At 41.6% G+C, this 21,613-nt stretch overlaps 1 protein-coding gene across 9 annotated transcripts in view; it reads left to right on the top strand.

The window, feature by feature from the left end:
• LOC111956711 (catenin delta-2) overlaps positions 1-21,613 on the top strand; it is a 145,832-nt gene that overhangs the window by 21,225 nt on the left and 102,994 nt on the right. For 8 of the 9 annotated variants that reach the window (XM_023977244.2, XM_023977246.2, XM_023977248.2 and 5 more), the window contains exons 2-3: positions 2,155-2,288; positions 19,499-19,611. In XM_023977244.2, coding sequence (XP_023833012.1) covers positions 2,160-2,288; positions 19,499-19,611 — 242 coding nt within the window. In that variant the 5' untranslated portion in view covers positions 2,155-2,159. Of the gene's footprint in view, positions 1-2,154; positions 2,289-10,975; positions 11,150-19,498; positions 19,612-21,613 lie in introns of those variants that run through there. The other variant, XM_023977250.2, reaches the window with a different exon arrangement.

Raw genomic sequence — 21,613 nt, 5'->3', positions numbered from 1 at the left:
CTGGCTACACAGACACTCGTTGATGTGCGTGAGAAGTATGGGTGCAATTATTGAATGACATGTACTGTATGTGTACATTTATTTTGCAACTCTCGCTCACGTGACTCGAGCGGTGTGGTCTGCATGTTAGCTGTCCATTACTGTACATCATTTTTTTCAACTTAAATGGGCCTCCTTTGACATCTTGACAGGAGCCTTTTGATGTTAATGACCTTGTGATAGACTCTTAATGTCGGAAGTCTGTATTTAAAATATTAAGCGAAGGGAAAGTGTTTAGACAGATCCATGGATGACTACCGATGCAAAATAAATTGTGCAGTAAGTTTTAATGAGACAGCAGGAGACACTTTTTCAAATACACTCCATGAGCATAAATCCTTTGTGATCATGTACAGAGTTTGTTAAGTTTGGATTTTACAGTCCGAAGCGGTGGGAATTGGAATGCATCTTTGTTTGCTTTGTATTAACGGAGATACAGTACGTTGTCAAATGTTCCTTTGACTGACAACTTTGGAACTTACGATCAATACTGCTTTACTTTGTGCAGAAAGAAGTCTGACAGAAGTAAAAGAAATGGAATGAGTTGGACAACAGTATTGTGATGACGTTACATTGTATACAGATATGCTGATGCCTTTTTCAAAGCATTGTTTCTCTTCGACTGATAAGAGTATAAAGCAATCAGGTTTATTCTTGATGTTTCATTACAGATTGTATCAACCAGAGGCAGATTCATATTTTAAGATTACTTCAACATCAAAATATGGCCCTAATTCATCTGTACCCTCACTTCCTGTCTATATGTACTGACATAGATGTTGCTGGGCTGCTACTGGTGAAGCTGCTTTGTACTGGTCAATTCTTAGGAACTGGTCACAGACTGGAAGTTCGACCTAGAATTGACTGCGGCATCTTAATTTAAGGACTTTTTGATACTAACAGTGGTTAGTTGACATATTGACTTAATAGTAATAATAATATATAATCAATTTTAATACTTCCTTACAACCCATTCTGTCTGCACAGATGGCAAAAGAGAGCATCTGGTTGGGATATGGAAAATGTTTCATTTTGTTTTCACTATTTACAAAAATAACTCAATTTGGATAATCCTATTGTAATTCAAAAAATTCCTTGCTATGAAAGTCATAGTGTAGCACTAAATGCTAGTATGTAACTGAGGCAGAGCTCCATGCTAATAAAAGATGAGGATGACATTAGATGTGGTGACCCTGGAGGGGGGAAACAGTGGCAAGAGAAGACATTCCTCAGATAAGTGGCCAGTGTTAGAACTCATAGACTGGAGAAGATAAGAGGAAGCACTGAACTAGGTCGATCGAGAGAGAGAGAGAGACTAAAATGGATGACAAGGGAAGGATGCTGGTCTGCCATGTTAGCAGTGTCCATGGCTTGTTGCCTGGCAGCATCCCAGAATAGTCTGCTTCCAGGCTACGGTTGACTTCCCCTTACCTTCAACCCGACTGACTGGGGGATCTAGTGACGCCCATACACGCACAGAGACTTGGATGGGAAGGATCAATTTTGACAAGCTTTCATCAGCTTTTAGAAGCTGCCATCTGTGTTGCTGTCATGGCCATTATTTGATCTCTCACTACATCAGGATTATCTGGAGATTTAGGTCCTTTCTGCTCGAGGTGACGGTAGAGTCATTGTTACACACACACCACACCACACACCACACACACACCACACCACACCACACACACTCAGGAATCATTAGTACATGCTCTTGCCCAGATGATTACTGAGCAGATTATGATATGACTGATATAGTTTACAAGTCTTAGCTATGTTCACAATCTGATTGAACTAGATTAATCTCTTTGTATCCAGATTTTCTACTGAGGCAAAGTACCTACCCACTTACAGAAAGTAAGGGTTAGGAATTGTGAGAGGTATGAGAGGAACTACAATATACACTCATATATTTTGCTGAGGATCTCTCCCTCAATGGCAATCTATCACATCATGTTGTGATTTGTGAAGAACCAACATGAGAAAATTCAAACAGACTTCAAACTGTTTCATAAAAGTTAAGTGATGAATATCATAACTGAACAATTTCTGCATTATATGCTTTAGTGGAGGATGTCCCATGTTAATGCTGACCTAACATTATCCTTTGCCTTTCAGGAGTTATGCCAGTTCCAGAACCAGCCTCTGACTCTGAGAACCCCACCATGCTGAGCCCAGTTCTAAATGCCTCTAATGGAGACGGCTCCGAGGCGGAGACAACGTCAGCCATACTGGCCTCTGTCAAGGAACAGGTAAGGTCTTCCAGCTTTACTCTGTGTGTAACATACAGGGGTGACTTTCAGAGTAAGAGCAAGGCCCTCCATGCAAACACGTCATAATGAGAGCAACATTTTAGCTTTTGCATGATTTTAGGCATCAGGAGATTGAAAGCAATATATTGTGAAAACTTTAATGAAATTTGAATGCACAATTTTGTGTGACTGTATAAAAAATGGACTAATGAATAATATACATTCAAGTAAAATTCCCCTTTAACTGATGGCAACTTAATATGAAGTATATTTTTGGTTTGGTTGATGCAGCCTTTAACAGGCAATTCCTCCACTTTTCAACCTCATTTTCATTGTCTCCAGCATCATACCAGTTTTTATATAATGTGAAAAATGAGCATTTCCATGACCTGTAGTTAAAAAGATATGAAGAAAGGTCCTAAAAAATGCTTCTCTGTAACATCACAGGGTAGGATTAAAGAATGAAAAATAGTGATTTAAAGATTCTGCAACAAGGGTATTTGCTTGCTCCTCACGCCACCCCAAATCTCATAGTGATGAAAATCACTGTTGTTAAAATGTTTTAACTTTTTATGATGTCATCGGGAATAACTTTTTAACTATACATATTTTTCCGACAAAATGTAGAAAGGCACTGTTTTCACATATGTAGACACTGGTATTGTGCTGGAGATAATGAAAATTAGGTTGAAAAGTGGTGGAATTGCTACCACCAGTCAGATTACTTTTTTCATCATCAGATCCTCTTCAGTGCCTGAAATCCATCCTTTTTAGCCCTTCTGTGTTGCTCTCTGAGGACGAAGTAAACGTGTCAGTGTTCTGCAGGGTGCAGTGAGGTATAGAGACATAAGTAGTTGGTGCCATTTGTATTCTGTGAGTGTGTGGTGCAGAGGACAGTAAACATTGACTCTGATTAGCAGGTGAGACTATAGGGAGACTTTGTGTAGGCCCGTTTTAATATTATGCTATTCCTTTGAAATGTAGCTATCTTCTTGGCTAACGTGAGTAAGACATTTAAGCATGTTAACCCTCGCAAGGCTGCATCCCTAGCCGCATCCTCAGAGCATGTGCAGACCAGCTGGCTGGAGTGTTTACAGACATATTCAATCTCTCCCTAGCCCAGTCTGCTGTCCCCACTTGCTTCAGATGTCCACCATTGTTCCTGTACCCAAGAGAGCAAAAGTAACTGAACTAAATGACTATCGCCCCGTAGCACTTACTTCTGTGATCATGAAGTGCTTTGAGAGACTAGTCAAGGATCATATCATCTCCTCCTTACCTGCCACCCTAGACCTCAATAGATCCACAGACGATGCAATCGGCCATTGCACTGAACAGTGCCTTATCCCATCTGGACAAGAAGAATACCAATGTCAGAATGCTGATCATTGACTATAGCTCAGCCTTTAACACCATAGTATCCTCCAAGCTCATCATTAAGCTCAAGGCCCTGGATCTGAACCCCTCCCTGTGCAACTGGGTCCTGGACTTCCTGATGGGCCGCCCCCAGGTGGTGAAGGTAGGAAACAACACCTCTACTTCGCTGATCCTCAACACAGGGGCCCCACAAAGGTGCGTACTCCCTGTTCACCCATGACTGCGTGGCCAAGCACACCTCCAACAGTAGTAGGCCTGATTACCAACAATGATGAGACAGCCTACAAGGAGAAGGTGAGGGCCCTGGCGGAGTGGTGCCAGGAAAAATAACCTCTCCCTCAACGTCAACAAAACGAAGGACCTGATCGTGGACTTAAGGAAACATCAGAGCGAGCACGCCTCTATCCACATCGACGGGACCGCAGTAGAGAAGGTGGAAAGCTTCAAGTTCCTCTGTGTACACATCACTGATGATCTGAATTATCCACCCACACAGACAGTGTGGTGAAGTCTTCAACCTCAGGAGGCTGAAGAAATTTGGCTTGGCCTCTAAGACCCTCAGAAACTTTTACAGATGCACAATTGAGAGCACCCTGTCGGGCTGTATCATCGCCCGCAACCGCAGGGCTCTTGAGCCGTGGCCTGTTCACCGTGCTATCATCCAGAAGGTGAGGTCAGTACAGGTGCATCAAAGCTGGGATCGAGAGACTGAAAAACAGCTTCTATCTCAAGGCCATCAGAATGTTAAATAGCCATCACTAGCCAGCTACCACCCGGCTACTCAACCCTGCACCTTAGAGGCTGCTGACCTATATACATAAACATGGAATCACTGGACACTTTAATAATGGAACTCTAGTCACTTTAATAATGTTTACATACTGCTTTACTCATCTCATATGTATATACTGTATTCTATTCTACTGTATTTTAGTCAATGCCACTCCTATATTGCTCGTCCTAATATTTATATATTTCTTTATTCCATTATTTCACTTTTAGATTTGTGTGTATTGTTGTGAATTGTTAGATACTTGTTAGATACTACTGCACTGTTGGAGCTAGGAACACAAGCATTTCGCTACACTCACATTAACATCTACAAAATATTTGATTTGATTTTTATCTCTCACAAGAATATCTCTGTAATAATATAGTAACTAATAAAGTTAGTCATTCACTAGTACGGAACATGGAGAATCTTGGCCTGGAAAATAAATTCTGCACATTGTCATTGTATACATGCTTGCGGTGTAAAACTATGTTCAGTTGTATAAGAGATTGTGCTCAATATAATATATTTGGCTTGTAGTTACATTATGGAAGTATCCTACTGATTTTCCTTACCAGCAATAAGATATAGCCTATTTATGTTTATCACATGCAGCCATTTTAGAGTAGTACCAAGACCATGTGTGTAGATGGGAAATGAACCATGACAATCCCCTGCATCATGACAGTGGTTACACTGACACTCCTCCTGTTTTTAAGAAAAAGGGAGAAAAGGACAAGCTGTGGAATGGTAAAGTGGGCCACCGCAACGCATCGCACAGACCCATGGGGCTGCTCTGGGACATACTAATGGCCCTAACAGGAGGGTAAAAATAAATGCCTACAGGCATGCATACAAGGGGGGGGGGGGATGTAGACCTCCATAAGCTTGCATTTATTCAAGCCGGTGTACCTCAGTCACGGCTGGCTCTTTGTTTTTTTCTTCTGTTGACAGCATTGGGATAGTTGTTTGAATACAAATAAAAGGCAGACGTTTTCGTTGTTGATGCTTTTCAGGGGATTTGTCTACTTCCTGTGCATTGTGGAGCAGCGAGAGGAGGGAGTTCAAGCGTGAGCAACCACACATAACCCACTGGGTCAACATTAAAAAAGCTCTACGAATTTTAGGAATATACACTACCGGTCAAACGTTTTAGAATACCTACTCATTCAAGGGTTTTTCTCTATTTGTACTGCTTTCTACATTGTAAAATAATAGTGAAGACATCAAGACACATATGGAATCATGTAGTAACCGAAAAAGTGTTAAACAAATCAAAATATATTTTATATTTCAGATTCTTCAAATAGCCACCCTTTGCCTTGATGACAGCTTTGCACACTCTTGGCATTCTCTCAACCAGCTTCACCTGGAATGCTTTTCCAACAGTCTTGAAGAGTTCCCAACTATGCTGAACACTTGTTGGCTGCTTTTCCTTCACTCTGCGGTCCGACTCATCCCAAACCATCTCAATTGGGTTGAGGTCAGGGTATTGTGGAGGGAAGGTCATCTGATGTAGCACTCCATCACTCTCCTTGGTAAAAATAGCCCTTACACAGCCTGGAGGTGTATTGGGTCATTGTCCTGTTGAAAAACAAATGATAGTCCCACTAAGCCCAAAGCAGATGGGATGGTGTATCACTGCAGAATGCTGTGCTAGCCATGCTGGTTAAGTGTGCCTTGAATTCTAAATAAATCTCAGACAGTGTCACCAACAAAGCACCCTCACTCCATCACACCTCCTCCTCCATGCTTTACGGGGGGATACAAATGCGGAGATCATCCATTCACCCACACCGCGTCTCACAAAGACACGGCGGTTGGAACCAAAAAATCGCCAATTTGGACTCCAGACCAAAGGACAAATTTCCACCGGTCTAATGTCCATTGCTTGTGTTTCTTGGCCCAAGCAAGTCTCTTCTTCTTATTGGTGTACTATAGTAGTGGTTTCTTTGCAGCAATTCGACCATGAAGGCCTGATTCTCACCCAGTCTCCTCTGAACAGTTGATGTGGAGATGTGTCTGTTACTTGAACTCTGTGAAGCATTTATTTGGGCTGCAATTTCTGAGGCTGGTAACTCTAATGAACTTATCCTCTGCAGCAGAGGTAACTCTGGGTCTTCCTTTCCTGTGGCGGTCCTCATGAGAGCCAGTTTCATCATAGCACTTGATGGTTTTTGCGACTGCACTTGAAGAAACGTTCAAAGTTATTGAAATTTTCCGAATTGACTGACCTTCATGTCTTAAAGTAATGATGGACTGTTGTTTCTCTTTGCTTATTTTAGCTGTTCTTGACATAATATGGACTTGGTATTTTACCAAATAGGGCAATCTTCTGTATACCCACCCTACCTTGTCACAACACAATTGACTGGCTCAAATGCATTAAGAAGGAAAGAAATTCCACAAATTAACTTTTAAGAAGGCACACCTGTTAATTGAAATACATTCCAGGTGACTACCTCACAAAGCTGGATGAGAGAATCCCAAGAGTGTGCAAAGATGTCATCAACGCAAAGGGTGGCTTTTTGAAGAATCTCAAATCTCAAATATATTTAGATTTGTTGAACACTTTTTTGGTTACTACATGATTCCCTATGTGTTATTTCATAGTTTTGATGTCTTCACTATTATTCTACAATGTAGAAAATAGTACAAATAAAGAAAAACCCTTGAATGAGTAGGTGTTCTAAAACTTTTGACCGGTAGTGTATGTATTTTCATGTCTTCTTCCATTGTTAGTATTGTCATTTTCCACATTTCATGTTTGATGTTAGATATGTTTGTTTATCTTACAATATACTGTACCGTCAAATGTGTAACAGTGATACACATTTGAAATGCAGTGTTAATGGTCAATGGTTTCTTACATCAGTAAATGGCAAACAGCATCAGTTTAGCCCTACAATGGATTTACCAGGACAAATAACCACTACATTTTTCAGTCATAGGGTCGGTTGACTTTGGACATCAACAATAAGCAGGCTTGAGGAGTGTGTTGGTGGAAAGGGTTTATTGGCATTGGGTTGAGGTGAAACTTTGAATTTAACTTACCGGTCTTTAAATTACTGTAAACTTGGGGTGGTTCTAGTACTGTATGGTGTGACTTTGTTTTTGGTCCCCAAGGATATTTAGATTAACTATGTTCCACCATGCTTGGTTATTATTGAGCCTCATTTAGATCTGCCAGTGACCATGGTTTGAAGTAGTGCCGTAAATGCCAACGTGTGATGCCTCATTTTGTCCTCTCACAATGGAGGCTCTAAAATCAGGAATCAAATCAACAGCAGGCAACGGGGTGAGCAAATGAAACCAGCCGGAGCCATTAGTAGCTGATACGTGAGGGCAAGATGGGAATGCAAATCAGTGTCATCTTATTCAGAGCGCTGGCATGTCAAACATCTAGCAATCATTTCTACAGCAATGTGAGGAATGCATTTAGCTAGAATATTTAGACGTGTTATTTCGTTTGGGGAGAGAATGCTAATCTGTTTTTTTTAATCATGGTCACCTCTTTAGACTTAATGGATGTTTAAACAAATGGGTTTTGCTGAAGTGATGTCATTTCAGCAGCCTGAAATAATTAATGTGAATTATTAAGTCTTGTGAAATAGTCACTCTAATTTGTACCATTCTAGAATATGGGCTGCTTTGCTGATAGAGGACAGGAGACTATTATAATGAATAGGACGTTTTCGAATAAAGTTATAGAGACTGAATAGTGTCTGTGAAAAAAGGGTCAGTTAACTTGAAAACCTGATGTTGTTACTCTATATTGTTATTATATCATCAGTAAATTACATTGAGTAGTTTCTTCATCAATCCCCTCCAACTTTGTCCATATCATAATTATGTGCATAATAGCATTTAGCGTATCAATCAAATTCAGGATATTACAGTGCTGCTCTTTACCAGTCATGTCGAACAAAAGGTTCAATATGGAGACTGTCACTCATGACTTAACTGTGAGTGAATGTCGAGCCCAGATAGTGAAGATGTATATGAGGATCATGCAGGACAGGGTCAATATTAGGAATAACACATCTTATAATTTAATGCTCATCATGAAAGTAACTGAAGTTGATGATTGGTGTCATGACTAGCTAGCTACATTAAATCAGGGTGATACATTCTCGATCCCTCAGTTATAGTTAATTGTGTTCATTGTTTAATTATACAATGCATTTGTCAATTAGGATATTTGTTAGTGTTGGTCCTTGTGTCTCATTTGTAATATTATAAAGCCGAATTGTTTGCCAGCATTAACTCAACCAATTAACAATACATCTGACACAATCATATCTGATACTGTGTGTACAGGGCTTATAATTTCATAGTACTGTATTATTATTATAAGAAGGGATTTCAAAATGGATCCAATAATTATTCAGTAAGAGAGGTTTTGGGGAATAAGGCAGGGATTTGGAGTTCTCATTTCTTTACAATTCCTTTGTTTCAGACGGCTAAGTGTTGGCATATAGGACAGTTTTTTTTTGTCAGTTGACTCAAGGGGGAAAAACTTGGAAAATTGGCTTTGCATCTGGCTTGAATGAGGGAATCAGACAACCATGGCAGAGAGGTAGAAGTGCAGTTTGAGTGGCTTAGAGGCATACAGTTGCTCTAACAAATCTGAATGAGGCATTAGACAGATCAATCTGAAATCCAGCACTGTGTTACTCAGCTGAGGAGTGGGAAGACAGTCAGCAGTAGTGGTGAGCTCTGTCAACCCAGGAAAAGCTTTGAAATGTTGTCTCAACGGGAGTATTTAAGCCAAGGATTTTAAAGCCCATAGGTTCTCTACTCAAGTTCAGCCAATACTATTATCCTAGGCTTAATAGGCTACCTTGTATCTCAATGTTTAATGTTTTGAGTTAGTTCAATGTTATTTGGTAGGACACCCCTAGCTTCATATGAATGTGGCATATTTTGTGTAGGCCTGTGTACCTGTACTGAAAGTTCCATCAGTTTTTTATCTTCTCCAGCCAACGTTCCCTGCACAGTCTTATTCTGTTACAGGGTGTTCCTTGTCTTTGGTTTTGTACTGATTAAGTTCACCTCTGGGTTTTTAGGAATCAGATGAAACCCCCAAAAGAATGTGTGAGGCATACCCAGGATGACATTTTGTAATCAAATTGTCTCCTCTGAAGAAGTTAAATGTCAGTCTTGGTACCACAGGGCACAATTAGGCATGTCTACTCGAGGACCATAGCTACCATAGTTTCCTGAAGCTGCAGAATTCCATCTTCTGTCCCCTAGTCATTTATTCTACCAACTAATAGGTTTAATGGTGTTTTCAAGGGACGTACTGTTTGCAAGCTATTGGGCACCCCCCCCCCTCCACCTCTCTCTATCTCTATCTCTCTCTCTCTCTCTTGTCCTTGGTAATGGGCTGGAAGTATACTTGATTCTCTTGTAATGCAATTATCATGCAAGCTGCCTTTTTAAACTAGTTAATTGTATTATTTAGTGGGTATTTCTTCAGTTTTGCCACACACACATTTGAATTCAGGGTATTCTACACTGTTCCACAGTATGTATACGGAACTATCCTGCTAAGCAATTTAGCTATGTCTTTCAGTTCCAGCAGACATATGTCTGGTGTCTTGTTAAGCTTTGGGTATTCAAATTCTGAACATGTTTTTGAATTGGTATACTGGCCCAATGACGATTTGAATAAAGAGATGGTTTGGGAGGAGATAGCTTTGTTTATTCACTCTAGAGGCACTCTCAGCTGCTATTCACTCTCAGCTGCCCTCAGCTCTATCAGTTTTCATTTGATCAAAATTACTTTTCATTCAATCATTTTCTCAATCATACCCACATTTATATTTTCTCAGGCCTATTGTTACAGTTGTTAGTGACAGTTGCAAGTTGAGATGCATTATTGTAGGGGTACCAGGTTTTTACTGGTAACTTAGCTTAGTTACTGACCGAGTCATTTACGCATGTATAGACTGACTACCTCATTATCTTATGACTGTCTTTCTTGGGTCCCCTGAAATACTTCCTTCACTACAATGCATCATACAGGATATAAATATACAGAGTTTATGGTGTGAGTGACAGGAAGTAAATAGTGACTTCCCAAGCCTCTGTGGCCCTCTCTTCTACTCTCCTGTCTTTTTTACAGAGCTATATTTAAAGAGTGACTGTATCGTGTATTACCTAAGTTCTCAGCGAGGCACAACAGTCACTGTGTATCCCTGGAGAGCACAATGCAAAACTATGGCCAGAAGAAAGGGAGAGGAGACATTTCTGCTGGCTCAACCCCACAATACTTACACTCCCAATCCTTCCAGTCTTTGTAGCTTTTCCGTCCCCCCACTCCATTGCTCCCCCCACCACCTCCACCCAGCTACCCCCTCTCTGCTTTTTCAGTGGGGGGTGCAGATGGTGTTGAGGAGAGGAGCAGTCAAAAGAGTGATTGGAAAGCGGCAGGATTTGGCAGGCAGACTGGTGGGAGGGTCCTTTTGTGATGCAATGTTGCATAAGTAATGCCAAAGGGGTTCTAAATTATCTGTTGCCATGGAGACCTTTGTGCCTAGCTGAACTTCTATTCTTTACTGCTTGGAGGCAGTCACTACTGGGCTTGCAGGTTTCTAATGACGGTTTCTCAATAAGGACAGATGATCTTCTAGACATGTTGTGGATGGAGCAAAAAGTGGGATTTCTGTGCGTTTGTCACTTTCTCTGAAGTATGGTCCATGTGAAGGTATGGCTTTGTTAACTTTCATTCTGATACTCTGTCAGTGGTAACAGGTGTTTTCCTGTTATGTTACATTTGGAGGGAATATTCTGGGTCAGGGGTTTTGTTGTTTGCAGCTCTGATTGAATTCCGTCAGGTAGCTAGTTTGCTCCCGCATAAACTAAAACAAGCACTTCAACTTTGTTGGTCCTTTGTTCTTCGTTCTTCTATCCCAAAATACTGCATCTTCTCAGAACAAAGTTTATTTGTGCTGAAAAAATATGAAGTTTGGTTATTTATAAGTTATGCAAAATATGTATATTGGAAGATCTAGATAACTGAGACAGACAATATCAACAGTTGCTTGCATGTACAAAGTTATGTAAATGCAACTATTATACCAAGGGAAGTACATTTGAATGCAAGTCTACTGACTCATGTACTGTGATAGTATACAAGTAGCTCAAAGTCTGTTTAATAACAGTTGTATATGGATCTTTCTTCATCGAGTTTAATTGGATGTTTCTGTGGACCTCGATCCTCTGGGCTCTTGCCCAAAATAAAAGGTGATACATTTTGTAGCAGTCTTTAGTTTAACTGCTCTAGGGAGAGTGTTTGACCTTGTGAGCGCTGGACTCATTTCAGCCTTGTCACAGAAAAAGTGGACAGTTTGTATTGACTGGAGTTGCCTGAGGCTCATTGCTCAGATGGGATATTCTCAGTAATTATTCGTAAGAGGTGCTTGGGGATTTTGTTCTCTTAGCCCAGGCATGTTTGTCACTTAATTTCATACAACACGGTATATCTATTCTAACAATTACTAATTTGGGGTATGGTTTGGCAAGTGTAGTGACTTAATCATTAGCTCTTTACTTAAAACGTGCTTTACTTAATTAATCATTACTTAAAATGTGCATTACTAGGCATACTCTAAATTGAACTTTGGTGTAAATCTACCAATTGCATCAACACAAGCTACTAGTATTAATTTCCAACTGTGCCTGTATATGATTTAGTTTACATTTTTGGTAGCACTTCATAATATCCCCACATAACAAAGCATTTATAATGTATTAGTAAATATTTAATTAATCATTTATTAATCATTAATCCATTCATAAGATGTTTAATATAGGTCCTTATAAACCATTTACCAATAATTAGTAAATTGTTTTTCTGTGGCCTTGTCTAAAGTGTGGGCAATTTATACTTTATAAATGTTTTGTGACCAGTGTAATTTCTCACAAATAGATGGACATGCCATTGGCAGACATTCCAGCAGTACTTAATGCTCCTTAAGGTCTCAAAATAGCCTAGAACATATCAATGGTTAAAGAATAAGCGCACAACGCATGATGTTAAAGGAAATACATTGAGTGTACAAAATATTAGGAACACCGTTGCGGCATGGACTCTACAAGGTGTCGGAAGCGTTCCACAGGGATGCGGTCCCATGTTGACTCCAATGCTTCCTACAGTTGTGTCAAGTTGGCCGGATGTCCTTTGGGTGGTGGACCATTCTTGATACACACAGGAAACTGTTGAGCATGAAAAACCCAGCAGCATTGCAGTTCTTGACACACTCAAACTGGTGCGCCTCGCACCTAATACCATATCCTGTTCAAAGGAACTTAAATATTTTGTCTTGCCCATTCACCCTCTGAATGGCACACATACACAATCCATGTCTTGAGGCTTACAATTATTTTACCTGTCTCCTCCCCTTCATCTACACTGATAGAAGTGGATTTAACAGGTGACATCAATAAGGGATCATAGCTTTCACCTGGATTATCAAGATGGCGCCGGAGGGTAGGGCTGCCGTCTTATCGGCTTTTAACCAACCATGCTATTTTGTTTGTTTTTTCCTGTTGTTCGTAACATGTTTTGTACATAATGTTTCTGCTACCGTCTCTTATGACCTTATGACCGAAAAGAGTTTCTGGACATCAGAACTGGGATTACTCACCTCAGATTGGACGAGGAGTTCTTCTTCAATGAGTCGGACGCGAGGGATATACTATGGCCACCCGACCAGGCCCAGATCCCCGTGATTCGCTGGAAAAGGAAACAGGTTTCGCGGAAAGAGATCAGGGTGCCTTGTGAGGATCAGGCGACGAGTCGCTAATCTGCCCTTGCCTTCCATTCTGCTAGCTAACTTTCAATCGCTGGAAAATAAATGGGACGAACTGAAAGCAAATATATCCTACCAACGGAACATTAAAAACTGTAATATCTTATGTTTAACTGAGTCGTGGCTGAACGACAACATTAAGAACATACAGCTGGCAGGTTATACACTCTATCGGCAGGACTGAACAGCAGCCTCTGGTAAGACACGGGGAGGGGGCCTATGCATATTTATAAACAAAAGCTGGTGCTTTTCTAAGCAAGTCTCAGGGTTTTGCTCGCCTGAGGATGAGTATCTCATGATAAGCTGTAGACCACACTATCTATCTAGAGAGTTTTCATCTGTATTTTTCGTAGCTGTCAACATACCACAACAGACCGAGGCTGGCACTAAAACCGCACTCAATGAGCTGTAGTCCGCCATAAGCAACCAGGAAAACGCTCAACCAGAGGCGGCGCTCCTAGTGGCCGGGGACTTTAATGCAGGGAAACTTAAATCAGTTTTACCTCATTTCTATCAGCATGTTAAATGTGCAACCAGAGGGTTAACAAATCTAGACCACCTTTACTGCACACACAGAGACGCGTACAAAGCTCTCCCTTGCCCTCCATTTGGCAAATCTCACCATGACTCTATCCTCCTGATTCCTACTTACAAGCAAACATCAAAGCAGGAAGCGCCAGTGACTGTCTATAAAAAAGTGGTCAGATGAAGAAGATGCTAAGCTACAGGACTGTTTTGCTAGCACAGACTGGAATATGTTCCTTGTTTCTTCCGATGGCATTGAGGAGTACACCACATCAGTCACTGGCTTTATCAATAAGTGTATCGAGGACGTCGTCCCCACAGTGACTGTACCTACATACCCCAACCAGAAGCCATGGATTACAGGTAACATTCTCACTGAGCTAAAGGGTAGAGCTGCCGCTTTCAAGGAGTGGGACTCTAAATAACTTCGATGCTCGCTTCGGGGCAAGTAACACTGAAACATGCATGAGACATCAGCTGTTCCGGACGATTGTGTGATCACACTCTTCGCAGCCGATGTGAGTAAGACCTTTTAACAGGTCAACATTCACAAGGCCGCTGGGCCAGACGGATTACCAGGACGTATACTCCGAGCATGCGCTGACCAACTGGCAAGTGTCTTCACTGACATTTTCAACCTCTCCCTGTCTGAGTCTGTAATACCAACATGTTTCAAGCAGACCACCATAGTCCCTGTGCCCAAGAACATGAAGGTAACCTGCCTAAATGACTACTGACCCATAGTACTCACATCTGTAGCCATGAAATGCTTTGAAAGGCTGGTCATGGCTCACATCAACACCATTATCCCAGAAACCCACTCCAATTTGCATACCGCACCAACAGATCCACATATGATGCAATCTCTATTGCACTCCACACTGCCCTTTCTCATCTGGACAAAAGGAACACCTATGTGAGAATGCTATTCATTGACTACAGCTCAGTGTTCAACACCATAGTGCCCTCAAAGGTCATCACTAAGCTAAAGACCCTGGGACAAATGGATCCTGGACTTCCTGAAGGTCCGCCACCAGGTGGTAAGGGTAGGTAACTACACATCCGCCACGCTGATCCTTAACACGGGGGCCCCTCAGGGGTGCGTGCTCAGTCCCCTCATGACTCCAACACCATCATTAAGTTCGATGATAACACAACAGTGGTAGGCCTGATCACCGACAAAGATGAGACAGCCTATAGGGAGGAGGTCAAGACAGTCGTGACGGGGGCACGACAAAACCTATTCCCCCTCAGGAGACTGAAAAGATTTGGCATGGGTCCTCAGATCATCAAAAGGTTTTACAGCTGCACCATCGAGAGCATCCTGACGGGTTGCATCACTGCCTGGTATGGCAACTGCTCAGCCTCCGACCGCAAGGCACTACAGAGGGTAGTGCGTACTACCCAGTACATCACCGGGGCCAAGCTTCTTGCCGTCCAGGACCTCTATACCAAGCGGTGTCAGAGAAAGGCCCTAAAAATTGTCAAGGACTCCAGCCACCCTAGTCATAGACTGTTCTCTCTGCTACCGCAGGGCAAGCGGTACTGAAAGTGGTACTGGAGCGCCAAGTCTGGTCCAAGAGGCTTTTAAACAGCTTCACCCCTCAAGCCATAAGACTCCTGAACAACTAATCAAATGGCTACCCAGACTATTTGCATTGCCCCCACCCCCCCACACTGCTGCTACTCTCTGTCATTATCTATGCATAGCCACTTTAATAACTTTAATAATAATTTTATAATAATAACTACCTACATGTACATAATTACCTCAATTATCTCGACACCGATGCCCCCCGCACATTGACACATTGACTCTGTACCGGTACCCTCTGTATCTAGCCCCGCTATTGTTATTTACTGCTGCTATTTAATTATTTGTTATTCTTAACTCTTACTTTTTTTAGGGATTTTCTTAAAACTGCATTGTTGGTTAAGGGCATGTAAGTAAGCATTTCACTGTAAGGTTTACACCTGTTGTATTCGGCGCATGTGACAAATAAAATTTGATTTGATTTTGATTCATCTGGTCAGTCTATGTCATGGAAATATCAGGTGTTCCTAATGTTTTGTGCACTCATTGTTTATCACATTTAAATGTTATTAAGAATTTTCAACCTTGAAATTGCATATAACCTTTATGTATAACCTTTAAATATTTCCTGTGCTTCAGTCTTTTAAGCGCAGACTATTTTCACACATGGTTTGTTTGGCGGCACCTTTACTGGGGTAGTAACTCTTTAAAATAATGGGATGTATTCAGATATGTGTTTCCTTACCTCGTAAGCAGTGGTCTTTGGCTGTTTTCTTTTGCAAGGGTGGAGACTTTGCAAACCGGAACTCCCAATTTCTAACATGTATGGCCCAGAACTTAATCATGCAGCTGACCAAATTACGCAAGATTTTAATTCTGGGTTAACCAAGATTAGACTGCTCTAAGGAGTGACTGCAATCCACACTTTGGTTTTTGTAGAAAAGTCACTGCCAAGAAACGCTTATGTTAGCATTTTCTGCCCAAAAAAATTCTTTTTCTCAGCATTTCTTCTCTAGCATTTCATTTCCGCTCCTCCGCTCTCTCCACTGGCTTCCAGTTGAAGCTCGCATCCGTTACAAGACCATGGTGCTTGCCTACGGAGCTGTGAGGGGAACGGCACCTCCGTACCTTCAGGCTCTGATCAGGCCCTACACCCAAACAAGGGCACTGCGTTCATCCACCTCTGGCCTGCTCGCCTCCCTACCTCTGAGGAATACAGTTCCCGCTCAGCCCAGTCAAAACTGTTCGCTGCTCTGGCACCCCAATGGTGGAACAAACTCCTCACGACGCCAGGTCAGCGGAGTCAATCACCACCTTCCGGAGACACCTGAAACCCACCTCTTTAAGGAAAACCTAGGATAGGATAAAGTAATCCTTCTAACCCCCCCCCCCCCCCCCCCCCCTTAAAAGAGTTAGATGCACTATTGTAAAGTGGTTGTTCCACTGGATATCATAAGGTGAATGCACCAATTTGTAAGTCGCTCTGGATAAGAGCGTCTGCTAAATGACTTAAATGTAATGTAAATGTAATTTCTTAGTCTGAAGTTACACATCACACTACTACTACAACAGTGTGACTGTTTTTGTCAATATATTTTCTCCTCTATTGTGTGCTTATTGTTTAACCATTGATATGTTCTCGGTCATTTTGAGGCATCAGGTACTGCCTACCAAGGAACTGTCTACCAATTTATTTTTGTGAGAAATTACACCTGTCACTCAAAACATTTCTAAAGTATTTATAAATTATATATAGCCCACACTTTAGATGAGGCCAAGCAACAATACTTAACTAATGATTAATAAATGGTTTTATGGATGATCTTATGAATCATTATGAAATACTTTAAAAGTTGTTTATAAATGTATGAATAACTAGGTTACTAACATTTACAGATGTTGGAGTAATGATACATTATGAATAAACTATTTACTAAGCCATTATAAATGCTTTATTACGTGAAGTTATTATAAAGTGCACAGAATACAATAGGTGTAAAACCGTACAGTGAAATTCTTATCTTGAGAGCTCTTTCCAACAATTTCATTTTTATTTTATTTTACCTTTATTTAACTAGGAAAGTCAGTTAAGAACAAATTCCTACTTTCAATGACGGCCTAGGAACAGTGGGTTGTTCGGGGGCAGAATGACAGATTTTTTACCTTGTCAGCTCGGGGATTCGATCTTGCAAACTTTCCCTTACTAGTCAAACGCTCTAACCACTAGGCTACAATGTGGTGATAATAATAATAATATAGATAATAATAGAAAATGGAATAAAAAGTACAATTAAAACCAACAAAAGAACTAAGATGTGAGTTAGAAACATGAGAATTCAAGTATATAAAGGTTAGTGCCAGTACCTTATTCAATGTGCAGAGGTACTGATGTGGTTGAGGTGGGTTTATACATATAAAGTGATTGGTAGTAGGATATATATAAATATTTAGGGTAATGTATTAATGGTAATGTACATGTAAACAGGAGTAATAGTGACCAGTAGAGGATAAATAGATAAATACTAATAGTAATGGCAATCAATAATCAATGGACAACAGTTTAATGGAGTAATACATCTAATCAGTAATCAAATTAGCAGCAGCGAAGGCCCTCCCGGGTGGCGCAGTGGTCTAGGGCACTGCATCGCAGTGCTAGCTGTGCCACCAGAGTATCTGGGTTCGCGCCCAGGCTCTGTCGCAGCCGGCCGCGACGGGGAGGTCCGTGGGGCGACGCACAATTGGGCTAGCGTCGTCCGGGTTAGGGAGGGTTTGGCCGGTAGGGATATCCTTGTCTCATCGTGCTCCAGCGACTCCTGTGGCGGGCCGGGCGCAGTGTGCGCTAACCAAGGGGGCCAGGTGCACGGTGTTTCCTCCGACACATTGGTGCGGCTGGCTTCCGGGTTGGAGGCGCGCTGTGTTAAGAAGCAGTGCGGCTTGGTTGGGTTGTGCTTCGGAGGACGCGTGGCTTTCGACCTTCGTCTCTCCCGAGCCCGTATGGAAGTTGTAGCGATGAAACAAGATAGTAATTACTAGCGATTGGATACCACGAAAATTGGGGAGAAAAGGGGATCAAATTTAAATAAAATAAAATAATAATAATTAAAAAATAATTAGCAGCAGCGTAGGTTGTGTCTGAGTGGGTAGAGACCTGTGGATGGACATAGAGTCAGTGTGGATAGTCTGTGGGAGAGGGAGAGCAGTAGTCATTAGCCATTTAACAGTCTTATTGCCAGGGGATAGAAGCTGTTTAGGAGTCTATTGGTCTGATCCTTGATGCACTGGTTCCGCCTGCTGGACAGGAGCATGGAGAACAGTCCATGTCTCAGGTGGCTGCAGTCTTTGGCAATTTTTTGGGTCTTTCTCAGACACCACCTGACATATACAGATGTAGGATCTTAATTTTATCACTTTTTTGTTGCTGAGAATTTTCCTGCATGGCAGGAAATGCAAACTTGTAGTGTATTTGAGTTTTAAAGGTTTCTAAAGTTTATAATTTCCACTTTGAAATGTCAGACTTGGTTTGCCCTAACAAAAAATGTATTAACCCCTACAAAATGTCCATGAATTATAATCCACATAATAATTCACATTTCCTGCTGCAGCGAACTGGCTCAAATTAAGATCCTACATCTGTACGTCCTGGATGGCTTGGAGCTCACCCCCAGTGATGCGATGTGTCATTGGCACCACCCTCTGTAGGGCCTTCCGGTCGCGGGTGGTGCGGTTGCCATACCAGATGGTGTAACAACCAGTCAGGATGCTCTCAAGGGTGCAGCTATATATTTCCCCTTCCCCACTGTTTCCTGTAGTCTACAATCAGCTCCTTGGTCTTGCTGACGTTGTGGGAGAGGTAGTTGTCCTGGCACCACACTGCCAGTTCTTTGACCTCCTCCCTACCACCGTTGTGTTGTCAGCAAACTTGATGATGGAGTTGGAGTCGTGCGTGGCCAGACAGTTGTGGGTAAATGGGGAGTACAGGAGGGGGCTAAGCACACACCCCTGAGGGACCCCAATGTTGAGGGTGAGCGTGGTTAGGCTACAATAACTGGATGTTTTGAAGCATTTGAATTGTCACAATCCTCATAAGAACAATTTGAGAATGATTCATGAATACAGTAAGCTAGATCCTTTGTGGCACAATATAGATAGGCTTACTGACAATAACTTTTTCATTTCTTTACAGGAGCTGCAATTTGAGCGACTGACTCGAGAACTGGAAGCCGAGCGGCAGATTGTCGCCACCCAACTGGAGCGATGCAAGCTAGGATCTGAGACAGGCAGCATGAGTAGCATCAGGTGTGTTTAGTAGAGTGGCACCACATGCTCGCTCTCACTCTTTTTTTCTTTTTTTCTTTCTTTCTGTCCTCTATGATGCAAGCCTGCCCCCCCTTTCCTCTCCCCTACCTGTTTTCATCAGGAGTTTCAGTGGATTGGCTCTACCTCAAATAGGGGGTGCTTATATTTGTCATGTTTCACATTTGTTTTTTGCATATCCCAACTTCCCCTGAGACACCCTCGGAGAATGGGGTCACGGCTAGGGATCAGCCATTATTGACGGCGACCCTGGAGCAATTAGGGTTAAGTGTCTTGCTCAAGGGCAGATGGACATATTTTTCACCTTGTCTGCTCTGCGATTCAAACTAGCAACCTTTTGGTTACTGGCCCAGAACTCAAACCACTAGGCTACCTGCCGCTCCCAGACCCCCTACCTGTCTGTTGCATTAGCTGTGCTCAGTTAGCTGAAAACTATTTTGTAGCTTTTCCATATGAGACAGACAGTACTTCGAACAATACGGAGGTCAGCATTGATGTTGCTGAAAACCTGGGTAGAGATATGAAATGAACAGCCAGATTTTGTGGTTTTTATTTTATTTCACCTTTATTTAACCAGGTAGGCCAGTTGAGAACAAGTTCTCATTTTACAACTGCAACCTGGCCAAGATAAAGCAAAGCAATGCGACAAAAACAACAACACAGTTACACATAAACAAATGTACAGTCAATAATACAATACAATGTAGAAGAGTAGGGAGGTAAGGCAATACTTAGGCCAAAGAGGTGAAATAATTACAATTTAGCATTAACACTGGAGTGATAGATGTGCAGGTGATGATGTGCAAGTAGATGATGATGTGCAAGTGTTGCCAGATTCCAGTGAGAAAAATGCTGTTCACTTTGGAGAAAAGAAAACATATTCAAGTTGTTTTACCCCTACCCCACCAATATCACATCTTTCCAATCTCAGAATAATAAAGACACCACTGGGCGAAAAGGGTCAATATCAGGGGATATGTTTATCTTTATATTCCCGGATATCTGACATTTTATTAGATATAAGGCGTAGACATCCTCCAGATACCCATGTCCTTCATTTCATATATGGAGCTAGGATACTCTACGTAATGGAACAGTTTCTATGTCCAATCCAGACCTCAGAAATCTCCCTGCTATCGTATGAGTCCAGGGAGATATCCGAGTTGAGATCTCCCCAAGACACGCACCTGATGCGCGTGCACCCGCTTACATACTTGTTGAATATTTTAACTCCGGAAAGGGTATGTGTGAACATGCCTTTATAGTTAGGCATGAACGAGTCCGCATACTTTCAGAAATGTATCATATCAGTCATTACCTGAGCATTTATGGATCCATATTGTTTTTATTTTATTAACCATTTCAGTAGATATCCTTATATGATATTTAATATTCATCTCATGAATATTTAATATTCATCTGGACATTGACTCATGATCAATGTCCAGCGCACAAATTATTTGACCTGTTCAGGCGCCGAAAATCATTGTGCTTCTTCACATGAAGATGGCATATCTGAGCATTTATACCATATTCAGTAGTAGGCTACAAGGCACGAAAAGGCAAACATCTTCATATTTAATCCAAAGTACATCTCTGCTATTTCTGTTTATCCAGAGCTCCATTTACTACACGTTTCCTGTAAAGATGCAAACGTAGATCAACCTTTGCTAAAAATGTATTTTGTTTATTTAACAGAAAATAAAAGTTGCACACCCTCAATACCCCTGCCTGCTCTGTGTGTTATGGATGCGATGGGTGCAGATTGGGTTGTCAGCGGTGCCGGTGGCGGTCCTTCGCAGTCCAGACCCAACATGGTGGTAGTGTTGGTCTGTGATCCACTCCAAACTGCCAATGCAAAAATCATTAATGAAAATTGTGTCAATATTGCAAGAAAATATTGTAATTTCACATAAGCATACAACAAGGTAGAAACTCTACCTGCTCCATTCATGATGAGAAAACTAGCCAACTGGAACAAGCT

Source organism: Salvelinus sp. IW2-2015, linkage group LG32 (assembly GCF_002910315.2).
Source record: "Salvelinus sp. IW2-2015 linkage group LG32, ASM291031v2, whole genome shotgun sequence".
NCBI lineage: Eukaryota > Metazoa > Chordata > Actinopteri > Salmoniformes > Salmonidae > Salvelinus > Salvelinus sp. IW2-2015.
This window is presented reverse-complemented; position numbering and strand designations above follow the sequence as displayed.